Genomic DNA, 12824 nt, shown 5'->3' with positions numbered 1-12824 from the left:
TGTTTTTATTATTACGGACATTTCACAATTTTTTTTTTGTCCTTCCAATGCAATGTTGATTTATATAATTTTCTTGCGCCCCCCCCCCCTCTATAAAGCTTTCGCGGCCCCCCGGAGGGTCGCGCCCCACACTTTGAGAACCTCTGGTATAGACAGTGCCGGTAAAAAACACTCGCTCTTCCGTGCAACATTATAATATATATATGCACACAGGGCACCGGACATAGTTCAGAATAATAATATCATTGTGTAAGGTTACGGCGAAGTCTTTATGCGATCGAATTGCGTATATTATAATAATATTATTAAAATATAATGTGTGTATTGTGTGCTATGTATATTGCAGTACAAGGTACTTCTATTAAAAAACATTTGCAAAAACGAACGATTTACGCATCTGAATACAATATATTTTATACAGACGAAGTACCTACCCATATACACTCGGTCTGTGGTGGTTGTCTGCGCATAAAAAAAAAAATCGAACATTCGACGTAAAACATCGTCTGACCGTCGTGCGTGATATGAACGCGTATTAATGACAAATCTCCGATATTAATAATAATCGTTTGTGTGACATGATGGGAAGTCTGCTCTAACGTAATTAACGTAACTTTTGATTACACGCATTATGCAACCGCATAGTACCTATGTACGCCATAAATACATGGGTCCGTGTATACCCGTGTCTGTGGGCGTGCACCTACAGTAATAAATTGTATTCTATGGGTATCTACCGGCTATTTAATATACAATATTATCGCGATTGTGCGTAAACGTATGGGGTACGCGGCGTAAATGAGTGTGTTGCATAATGAATGTTCGGCTATACGCGTGTAGTTATGTTTAAAATAATAATAATGACAAATACATATCACCGATGCGATTTAACCGTAACGAAAGGCTTATTATATTATACAGCTTTCCGATTGCAGTCCACAGTAACGTTTATGTGACGATCGCGATCGACGATGTTTATAGACAGACGTCGTGACTTCTATAATATGTACATCCACGCACTGCGAGCACATCATATGATATATTATTATCATACGGCTATTATTTGATACCACTACCACGGGAATTACATTGGCAACGAATTGATGTAATTTACGAAATGACTTCCGCAAATGCTCGTAGCACTATTATAATAATTATGTTGTTTTTAAATTTCCACAGACCCCAAACTCACACAAAGGCGGTTTGATAAAAACACGAGCTGAAATAATAGCTTATCAATTTTATCGTACTGCCGTAGTTGTACCTACGCCTGTACCGTGCACATTGCAATTCACTAGACTATGTACGTATATTTCTTTAACAGCTGTCGAGAGCGATTAAAATTATTATCCACCTTTAACTGTAATGAGACGTATCAAACGTATAATAATTAACTCGCAGCACGCTTTTACAATATCGAAACGATCTCATTACATTTGGATTATATATTATAATAAACGCGCGGCCCACTCGATCGTATAATATTGTTATTTATTTTATAATTTTTGATGTCTTCGAGTAGGTACAATATACCGCAGGTACCTACACAACTGGAAAATTGCTATATGATATTGAAGGGGTGTACATTATGTAATCATATCACAGATCACAGACGTATTAGAAACGTGACATAGCAAATAATAAATCTAAAATTTATGTTTGATCCGAGAGACGGTTCTACAATGTTTTTTAGCTATAGTTTGAGAATCGAATTAACAGCAATAATAAATTCACTAAAATAATAAATACAATATTTATTATTGCAATAATAATAATAATATTAGTAATACTAAATACAGTGTTATTAAATCGCATAATGGGTTTACGTATGACTCACGCGTATTAAATAGAATAAAAATATTATCGTTGACCGTATATTCGTACATCGTATAGACTCCAAAGTCATATTTTATATATGTGGCAGGTAAGTCTTGTGATATACCATCGCGATATGCTCTCAAACGCATAATCATTTAATAATAATAATTATATTATGCAATACTTACCTACAGCATTACCACCCATTTGACATTCTTGGTATTGGAATATATTAAAAATAGGTATACCGTTTTGTTGGTGTATACATATGCTGTTTGAAAAGTCCGCAGTGCGTTGTGTCTGAAAATAGCAGACAATAAATTATACTGTTGGGATGGGATTAAAACAAGAGAGACTGGTGTTTTCTTTCTAGGCTGATCGATTTCAAACAGACGTTCTAATGATTACTTTAATTAGACATAAGAGGCCGTTCTGGTAGCGAAATTCGACCGTAAAAACATGCTTTCGTACTTCCCAGTTTCCTAATCTCTCGTTAGTCGTAGAAACACGGTTTGTACATCAAAATAAACTTGAGAAGTTCCTCTAGATTACCTCGTTTCAGATTTTCGAATATTTTTTCAAACCAGAAAAATTTTCATTTGAAATTTTCAAAATGTTTGAAAAATCATATAAAATAGAAAAAATAAGATATCAAAAAAGTAGAACGCAGTCCTCTAGAGAAACTTCTCAAGTTTATTTTTTAAATTATGTTTCTAACGAGAGCTGAAGAAAATGGGAAGTACGAAAACATATGTTGAGTTAGAAAAATCATAAATTTACAGTCGTCGAGAACAACGTTCATACCACCACACCATAGGTCTAAACGGGTTTTCATATCACAGTTTATAAATAACCAACTGTAAGGTAGAAGACCGTGGCGGAGCGCCCGGCTCTGACTTGTGCAAGCAACCGACCGGTTGCGCCTGTTAAAAAACCGATAGGCAACTTAACTGTCGTTACAGTGGGCGGCACGGGACCGGCGGCGATGACACGAGGAAAAAAATGGAGAAATAGAGAAACGTGGAAACAGTTTATACAGTAAGAAAACGGGATGATTCAGTTTAATAATGGGGATGGGGTCCCTGTGGTCGAAATCGGTATGGTGAAATGACCACAGAGTACTATTACAATAAAGGGGCACTTAAAATTAACTTAAAATTAGGTATAAGCTTCCAGATACCGATGGCGTGGTCGGAAGCGGCAACTGCACCTGAATATCGTCTCGACGTCTAAGGCGGCCTATCACACAACAGGCAATGTTGTGTGGCTGGCGGACTTACGCGGCGGTGACTTGACGATCAGGACGGCCTCCCACACAACATTCAATCCATTGCTGGTGGACTTACGTTTGGGTGGCTTGTTGCGGTTGCTGGTACGGCGACGGACCCAAGTTGAACCGCCAACGATGATAATAACAACTATTTAATTTACTGTCACCTTACGTCCGGACATTTCAGATCAAATAATAAGTTCGAAATTTCGAATAAACTGCAGTAGTATTTAATATTTATTTTTTATATACGAATAATTGTTGTGGCTGCACTATAGCGCACGACAACTGTTACACAGAACAAATTAATCCGTGCCGTAGTGGCGACGAGAGAAAATACAATATTTATACATGTACAAAAAAGATGTGGTGTCGTAAAAATGACGAGTTAACACACAGAAAAAAAGATAAAGATAATAATGTTGATAATATGCAACTCGACCGCGATTAGAATTGATGAACATACAGGTATTCGTCGTCCGGGCGATTTTCGAAATCATCTGCCACGGCGGTAAGTGACTATATTCTTAACATGTTTATTTGTCATTTTGTTAATCTAAATATCAAGACGCGTACACCTGTACATTTCCTAGTAAAAAAATGGCTTATCAATTCATCGATATCAACGCAACCACTCTGGTCTGCGCGTTCCAGGGACTTCAATCCATCCTGAACCGGAGCACAGAAATCGAAAACACCTTGATAGAAGCTGACGAGTTCGCCGAGTCAGTGCTTGAATTGGTGGGTGGACACGAGGGAACGGACTCCACCTTCTTTTTTTCTTTTTTACCATATCCCCTTCTATTTATTTAAAACGGAACGCTGAAAACGCAACATTTGTTGTAGTGAATTTGTAAATCATCAATTTTTTCTAATGCAAAATATACCTATAACCTATATCCATAATATTTGTATATTTCTATGGACTATGAAAAAAAAAAATTGGTCAATAATAACGGGTAATTAAAATAATCAATCGCTCGGCTGCGGCGACAACACCTAGACATTTTTACCATGCGACTGCTGCGATCCCAGATACTGTGGATATGGCTATTTTTCATTTTTATTATAATAATATCTAAAAGAAGATGTCAAATCTATGAGTGTTTTTTCAACAAATTTTACATTAATTCGCTTATAACATCGACTGGCCACAGTTGAGTTAATTGCTCAATTTTTACAGGAAATCTATAAAAAAAAAAATATTCATAATTAGGTGTTTATGAATAATAAACTCAACTAAATGAACGTGGCTATATGTATTATTAAAAAAGATCTTGTATAATTGACAATTATTATACGTTACAGTTTTACAAACACTACCAAAATATAACACACATAATATATTAAAAATCAAAAAATATAATTACCAGATGCCTTCCCTAATCGCGCAAGTCTGCGCGGAGTGGGTCTTGCTACGACGGAGGACAGTCGGTGAATGTCAATGCTGGTCGTTTCGCCGGGCATTTTATACCCGATTCATTAGCGATAACACAGAACCGGTATCGTTTTATTTTAATTTTGTGACCGATAACAAGAAACCGTAGAAACCCCAATAGTGCAATCGCCGATAAACGTACAATTTAAATAAAAGTTATTATGATAATAAAATAATTATAATAATAATAATAAAAATAGTAATATTAATAATAATAATACAATTGGGAATAAGAATAATAAAAAGGAAAAGAAGAATCTAGAACATCTAGAGCATCCCCCCCCCAACACCGAACGAAAAAGTTCCCCTTCACGGACAAAAAATGTAAAGTTAAAATATTAAACAATTATTTATTATGTACAAACACGGGATTTCAAGACTTTTCCAGAATTTTTTCCAACCCGTCCTTTTCGTATTCGCGTAGTCTGCGCCTTTTGAAAGACTCGCATATATACGAATTTTTGGTAACGAGAGTACGACCGCCGAAGACAGTCCCCAAACATTTTTCTTCGTTCTTTTTATATTCGCACACAGGATCGCAGACGCAGACCGACGTACGTGATATTTACTCTATTGTAATTGCTTAAATGTACACGTGTATGATATACGTTTGATACGAAGCCCATCTGTCGATGAACAATAATGTTTTTTTTTTTTTTTTTATTCAATAAACTGCATTTTATCGTATTTATATTATTTTTGTTGTTCTCAGTATAGATAAACTTTTACGTCATACTTATATCTTCAACCACGGGTTGTGTTGCATACCATAAACGCGTTTTTCGACGCGTTTGTGTCGCACAATACTGTATTCAAATACATCCGGTACATGGGTGTTTATATATGTAATAATAGGATAAGTTTTTTGTAGGTGTATTGATGAGTTATTAGTTATAACAATTTCATTCGAGTAGTGACACAAATAATTATGTGTACACACCGCATGGTGTTCGTGTAGCAGAGCATTTCAATTTTATTTATTATTTCAAAAAAAAAATTCAAACATATGATAGCACACACACATAGCTGGTACACGCAGAATACCAAAATGTCGAGGTCACCGTCCCGTCCACAGACTCCACAGTATGTACGATAATAATTTGTGAACGCTACACAAAATTATTACTTTTTTCACTTGGCATAGATGTATTTACCCAACACCTATATAGTATAAGTATATTACCTACGGATTATAACATGTGTCACACTGTCTAAATTTATATCTCGATAAAAATTGATTCTTAAGTTCAGAAATTTTTATACAAAATTTTTCAGATTAGAATATAACTGAACATAATTGTGAAAATATGGTATTACTACAGGCACGGATGCTGTATACAGGAAGGTTTGAGGATTCAAACATCTTGCGAAATGCTTTCAAAATATATATATATTTTTCGACATAGCTATGTAAAAGTAAAATACAATTTTTAATTTGTTTTATTAATCATATTATGTAATATCTGACTAATGAAATTAATTTTCCACATAACACTTTACAATCCATATACAGTTATACAAATATGTACCTAGTTTATATACCTATCCTTGATGTATCCGTTGATGTAGTATTAACAATTCACTGCGTGCGTTTTATGTTTACGATGAATCAACTATTTTTGAAATATTATTTATTACGTATTTATAGTATTTTTATCGCATGCAGTTCCATACATCGACCATGAACATGTTCATGTAACTCTATATGTACAAACGAATCTTCTGTTAAGCATAAATACATATTAAATATTAACGATTTTATTAGTCATTATTTCGTTAATTAGGTAAAATTATTCAATTATTATATATTTGACAATATAAAAAAGAAAAAAAATAATTTTTTATATCAACTGAGAAATTTTATTAACATTTTTAATAAATCGAAAAAATGTGGCTTACTGACTAACGCAGATAAACACATTTAAAATTTCAAAATAATTATACAGATGAAAAAAAATCGGTTGGCTCAAAGTGGCACAAACATTAGTATAAAAAATGAAAAAAACAAAATATATGCATCAGAAAAAAATTGCTATTATGTAGCTTTAAGAAAAAAAAACAATTAATAATGTGTAGAAAAATAGAAAGTGTAGTTGAAAAAAGTTGCCAAAAGTGGCTTATTACAAAAAATGAAAAAAAAAATATAAATACACGAATCAAAAACACAACAACAAAACAATAAAAAAAACATAGTATAGACTGTATAGTAGAACACTAGATTATAAGTAAAATAATTATATTATTACAGGATTAAAATAAATAATAGATGATACTTGACTATATTGACTACAAGATTCCTCGTAAGTTATCCTTACAGAAATTGAAACATTTTTTTTTTAATGAAAAACAACTTTGAACAGTAAATTTATTCATGAACCTCTTACGATAATAATTAACAACAAACACATATCAATATTATAATATACTGGCTTAACACTATAAACAGTATAAATTGTTAAAATTATATTTGGCTGAATGAACGGTTGTCAAGTTCTAATTATTATAATATCGCCCATGACGACAAAAACAAACAACATTATTAACGCAATTTATATTTTTGTTTCTCATTGTCATTTCATATTTATTTTCAATTCATATTTATTTTCAATTCATATTTATTTTCATTTCATGTTTATTTTCATTTCATATTTATTTTCATTTCGCTAGTACTGAGATCGCAAACGAGTCTGTGCAAAAAAGAACACATCTTGTCTTCTATACACACAGATTATTTGTAAAGCGGATCCATACTAACGATGAATCGGAATTATCCGAAAGCGATGAACGACACTCCGAAATGGACGTCCATCAAAAACACTAATTTATTGAAAAAACCAAATTATACTACTCGGTCTGGAAAAATGGTAGAAGTGAAATACGGCCTTAACCAATGCAGATTTTATGATAAAAAAATTACTTTAGCGTGCACCTACTTTGTGGCCAATAAAAAGTAAATATTATTAACAAGAATTAAAAAACAATTTTTTGTATTTTATCCAACATGAATGTCGTTTGTTTCGGCCAACAATGAACTTTCCATTTTCCACCAATACCTTTTTCTGTCAAATTAGAAAATTTTTTCCAGCTCAGATACAAGTTCTGAAAATAAAATAAATGTTTATATTGGATATTTTTGTTTTCCTGTTGGTTTAAATATTAAATTCTTACTAATTATTATTTTAGCTAGATAGAAATTATTTTAATAGGGATTTATTTAAAGTTAATAGGTTTGGACCTAGGAAGAGAGTCCCTCAATTACCCTATTTCCCTAGAAATATAAAATTGATTTTTAAATTTTACATACGTTTTTATAGGCATAATAGACGTCCAATTAGAAATAAATCATTAGTTGAAAACAATACCTCTAGTGATAACTTCTATTCGAATAAACACAAATTATGTACCACAGCTATTCGCGATGATGAACAAATTAATCATATTACGTAAGTAATATTAATTTATTTTGTTCAAATATAGGTAAACTAAACTATTTCATTGAACTAATTAAATGATTATATATTGTTAAAAATTCATTATATTCGATTTTTTAATCCATTAATATCAAAATAAAAAATATGCTAAAATGATCAAACTATAATAAAATAATTAATTTTTTTAAATTATTTAATATTTACTGTACAACAAAAAATATTTATGTTGAAAATTGTCACATTAGTATACATATATATATATAATATGAATATTGTTTACTATATTATTGTTATAAATAAGTATGCTACATGGTACAAATCAAAATTGAATAAATTTGTTGAATACCTATACTATTTAATTACTTATATTGCACTATTACAGAATAAAAATAAAAATTACAATTTGAAATTTTGTGCAATAAATTTTTTAAATAAACCAATATATTAATTTTTTTTTTTCCGTTACAGGGGATTGGACGATAACTTAAAAAATATTAATTCGGTTCTTGAGGATCTAGGTTTTTTGTCTACTTTTGATGATGCTTATACTCGTACAGTTTATCCATTAAAAATAAAATGTTTTAATGTTAATAAACAGTTTAATACTGGATATGGTTCAAACTCTTATACTTCGACAACACTAGAAGTAAATATACATATTTGCTCGTTAAATAAAATATTTAATATTTAATTGTAGATTAAATCACAAGTCTCGAGTTAATTGTGAATAAAATACTTATAGAAAAATTATGAGTGGCGAGTGTTAGGCACATAACTATAATCATTTAGTCTTTTTACATAGTTATATTGTTAGTCTTAAGATTAGGTGTTACATTTCAATAATTTTTTACATTTTAGCAATTTGTATTCGAATGGAAAATTAATAGTTTAGAACAAATTTAATATTTAAAGTTATGCAGTTATTGTTTATGTTATACTACATTTATAAGTGCAGTATAAAGCTTGCTCAGGGAGGCCGATTACAAGGGATATTATAATATATATATTTATTTATAATATTATTCGCTGTATTAAATTAAAAATAATTATAATAGTTTATGAGACTGATTTAATGTTTGGGATTTATTTTTATCTTAAATCACAATACAATAATGTATCTTACCCATATTATTATTTCTATATAATTTATTTTTAAATTTAAACCGTTTTTTAACAATAATTGAGAAATTCTCAGAAAAATACAATAAATATAATGTATATAAAATAAGTTTTCAATTTAATAATAGTTTTAAACATTTCTTTTTCTCGGTTGCACTCTCGGGTAAAATTTAATAATTCAATTAATCGACAACTATTTTGTGGATAAATTTAAGAATAATTTCAACTTTTTAAATAATATTATGATATCCGAAACTTAATGCATATCATACAATGATTTTTTTAAGATTTATAATACTTAGAACTTTTTAAGTTAAGTAACAAAATTAATAAATCGAATATTATACTTTGTTGTTTATATTTTGAATACAATTCTTTAAAGACTTAAAAAATATAACATAATAACATATTATTAAGATTAGTTATGGAAAAAAAATGTTTGTAAATAAATAGTTGATTATTATTTTTTTTTTTTTTTTTGATTTTGATTTTTAATAATAATTTTTAACGTTATTTGTTATATTTTAGAACTTAACTGGTAATCCTGATGCATATAATCAAAAAGAAAGATATCAAAATTCAATACTTTATCAAAAATTCCCGGAAAAGCATTATTACAACAACAATTATGTATAAAATATATTTTAAATTTAAAAATAATAATTTTATAATTTTTTTTTTATATTTTTCTCTTAGATTCATTATCAAAAGTCAATTACTCAAAACAACACTAACTTACAACAATCAATCTATACGAAAAAACCGAATTACTATCAACAAAAACCAATCCCTCAAAAATATTGGGAAATGAGATACACGCTGTTTTCAAACTTCGATCAAGGCATTATACTGGATGAAGGTAATTAAATTATATTATATGTAACACGTTGACTGCACATAATATGATATTTTCATGTAATTTTTTTTTTTTAATAATATATTTGTATTGAAATCTATAGAAACAAGTGGGAAAGACATATGTATTTATACTTTTTTGAAATATTCCTTGACTTTATTCGTCGCTAATATTTTAGCAATCACAAGCCACTAATTAGTGAACAGGAAATGTGTTAAATTTATTTTTAAATCATATTTTATTTTACAGAGAGCTTTTATTCGGTTTGCCCCGAGATCTTAAGCTACCACATTGCAAAGCGTTGTACAAATAACATAGTGGTAGATCCCTTTTGTGGAGCAGGTGGTAATGTCATTCAATTAGCCAAAACATGTAAAAAAGGTATTATTATTATTATGTAACATAATGTTCAGTAAATGTTTTAATAACTTGTGTTTAGTTATAGCGATTGACATCGACCCGGAGAAGATCAAGTTGGCACGGCATAATGCTAAGATATGCGGTGTTGAGGACAAAATCCAGTTTATGGTCGGCGACTTTTTTTCGATTTATCGGACCATAAAAGCAGATGTATTGTTTATGTCTCCACCGTGGGGAGGTCCCGGATATGCAATCAATAAAATTTATAGTTTGAAGTCGATGTGTCAAAGTCATTTTGGGGGAGGTTTCGATATTTTTAAACTTGCCAAAACTGTTGCACCAAATATCGCATTCCACATACCAAAAAACTCCGATATATCAGAAGTAAAATTCGCATGATCACGGTCTTAGGTACAAACATTAAACTTTATGTTATAATATTTCAGTGTTTACGTTTGGCACAAGATTTCGGAAAAGTTGAAATTCAACAAAATATTATTAATGGTAAATTGAACTCAATCACGGCGTTTTACGGAAACTTTAATTGGAGTTGAAAACATTGTCTATATATTTTTTTAACTATTATGCTTGTTCGTTAAAATTACAATTTCTTCGTTTTTTCTTCGTTATTATTTGAACGTGTATATTATATTGGAACAATTGTTTATTTATTTTATTTATTATTTTGCTTGTTAAAAATTCAGTTTTCATTTTTTCTACGTTATTTTTTTAACGTGCATATATTATAACAATTTCTTATATATTTTATTTATTATTATGCTTGTTTGTTAAAAATTCAATTTTTTTCATATTTTCTTTGTTATTATTTTAATGTGTTTATACTGTGACAATTGTTTATATATTTTATTTATTATTATTTTTGTTAAAAATGCAGTTTTTCGTATTTTCTTCAGTATTATTTTAATGTATTTATATTGTTGTAACAATAATTGTGTATATATTTTATTAACTATTATGTTTGTTTGTTAAAAATTCATTTTTTTTCGTATTTTCTTCGTTATTACTTTAATGTGTTTATATTGTAACAATTGTTTATATATTTTAATAATTATTATGTTTGTTAAAAATACAGTTATTTTCTATTTTCCTCATTATTTTAACGTCTATTTATTGTAACAAATTAATAGTTTAATTGGTGTATGTATATGTAATTGTCATACTTATATCTTCAACCACGGGTTGTGTTGTATACCATAAAAGCGTTTCTCGACGACGTTTGTGTCGCACAATATTGTATTCATGTACATCCGGTACATAGGTGTGTATATATGTAATAATAAGATAAATTTTTTGTAGGTGTATTGATGAGTTATTAGTTATGACAATTTAATTCGAGTAGTGACCCAAATAATTATGTGCACACACCAATTGGTGTTCGTGTAGCAGTGCATTTCAATTTAAACACACAACACACACATAGCTGGTACACGCAGAATACCAAAATGTCGAGGTCACCGTCCCGTCCACAGACTCCACAGTATGTACGATAATAATTTGTGAACGCTACACAAAATTATTACTTTTTTCACTTGGCATAGATGTATTTACCCAACACCTATATAGTATAAGTATATTACCTACGGATTATAACATGTGTCACACTGTCTAAATTTATATCTCGATAAAAATTGATTCTTAAGTTCAGAAATTTTTATACAAAATTTTTCAGATTAGAATATAACTGAACATAATTGTGAAAATATGGTATTACTACAGGCACGGATGCTGTATACAGGAAGGTTTGAGGATTCAAACATCTTGCGAAATGCTTTCAAAATATATATATATTTTTCGACATAGCTATGTAAAAGTAAAATACAATTTTTAATTTGTTTTATTAATCATATTATGTAATATCTGACTAATGAAATTAATTTTCCACATAACACTTTACAATCCATATACAGTTATACAAATATGTACCTAGTTTATATACCTATCCTTGATGTATCCGTTGATGTAGTATTAACAATTCACTGCGTGCGTTTTATGTTTACGATGAATCAACTATTTTTGAAATATTATTTATTACGTATTTATAGTATTTTTATCGCATGCAGTTCCATACATCGACCATGAACATGTTCATGTAACTCTATATGTACAAACGAATCTTCTGTTAAGCATAAATACATATTAAATATTAACGATTTTATTAGTCATTATTTCGTTAATTAGGTAAAATTATTCAATTATTATATATTTGACAATATAAAAAAGAAAAAAAATAATTTTTTATATCAACTGAGAAATTTTATTAACATTTTTAATAAATCGAAAAAATGTGGCTTACTGACTAACGCAGATAAACACATTTAAAATTTCAAAATAATTATACAGATGAAAAAAAATCGGTTGGCTCAAAGTGGCACAAACATTAGTATAAAAAATGAAAAAAACAAAATATATGCATCAGAAAAAAATTGCTATTATGTAGCTTTAAGAAAAAAAAAAAATTAATAATGTGTAGAAAAATAGAAAGTGTAGTTGAAAAAAGTTGCCAAAAGTGGC

At 29.5% G+C, this 12824-nt stretch overlaps 1 protein-coding gene across 1 annotated transcript; it reads left to right on the top strand.

Annotated features, from left to right (window-relative positions):
- The first annotated feature begins 7282 nt into the window (after positions 1–7282).
- Positions 7283–10846, top strand: LOC113555166. The gene is made up of 8 exons (XM_026959521.1): positions 7283–7476; positions 7841–7969; positions 8426–8603; positions 9605–9706; positions 9773–9935; positions 10182–10313; positions 10372–10676; positions 10739–10846. Exons 1-8 carry the CDS (start codon positions 7283–7285, stop codon positions 10844–10846), a joined length of 1311 nt encoding a protein of 436 aa, XP_026815322.1.
- The last annotated feature ends 1978 nt before the right edge of the window (positions 10847–12824 follow it).

This window comes from Rhopalosiphum maidis, chromosome 2, assembly GCF_003676215.2.
Source record: "Rhopalosiphum maidis isolate BTI-1 chromosome 2, ASM367621v3, whole genome shotgun sequence".
Lineage (NCBI taxonomy): Eukaryota > Metazoa > Arthropoda > Insecta > Hemiptera > Aphididae > Rhopalosiphum > Rhopalosiphum maidis.
This window is presented reverse-complemented; position numbering and strand designations above follow the sequence as displayed.

Bases quoted from the DNA above. Each gene is read 5' to 3' on its own strand.
- LOC113555166 (XM_026959521.1), top strand. From the start codon at position 7,283: ATGAATCGGAATTATCCGAAAGCGATGAACGACACTCCGAAATGGACG. The intron at 7,970-8,425 runs GTAAGTAATATT...TTTCCGTTACAG, and splicing joins GAACAAATTAATCATATTAC to GGGATTGGACGATAACTTAA. The intron at 9,936-10,181 runs GTAATTAAATTA...TTTATTTTACAG, and splicing joins AGGCATTATACTGGATGAAG to AGAGCTTTTATTCGGTTTGC.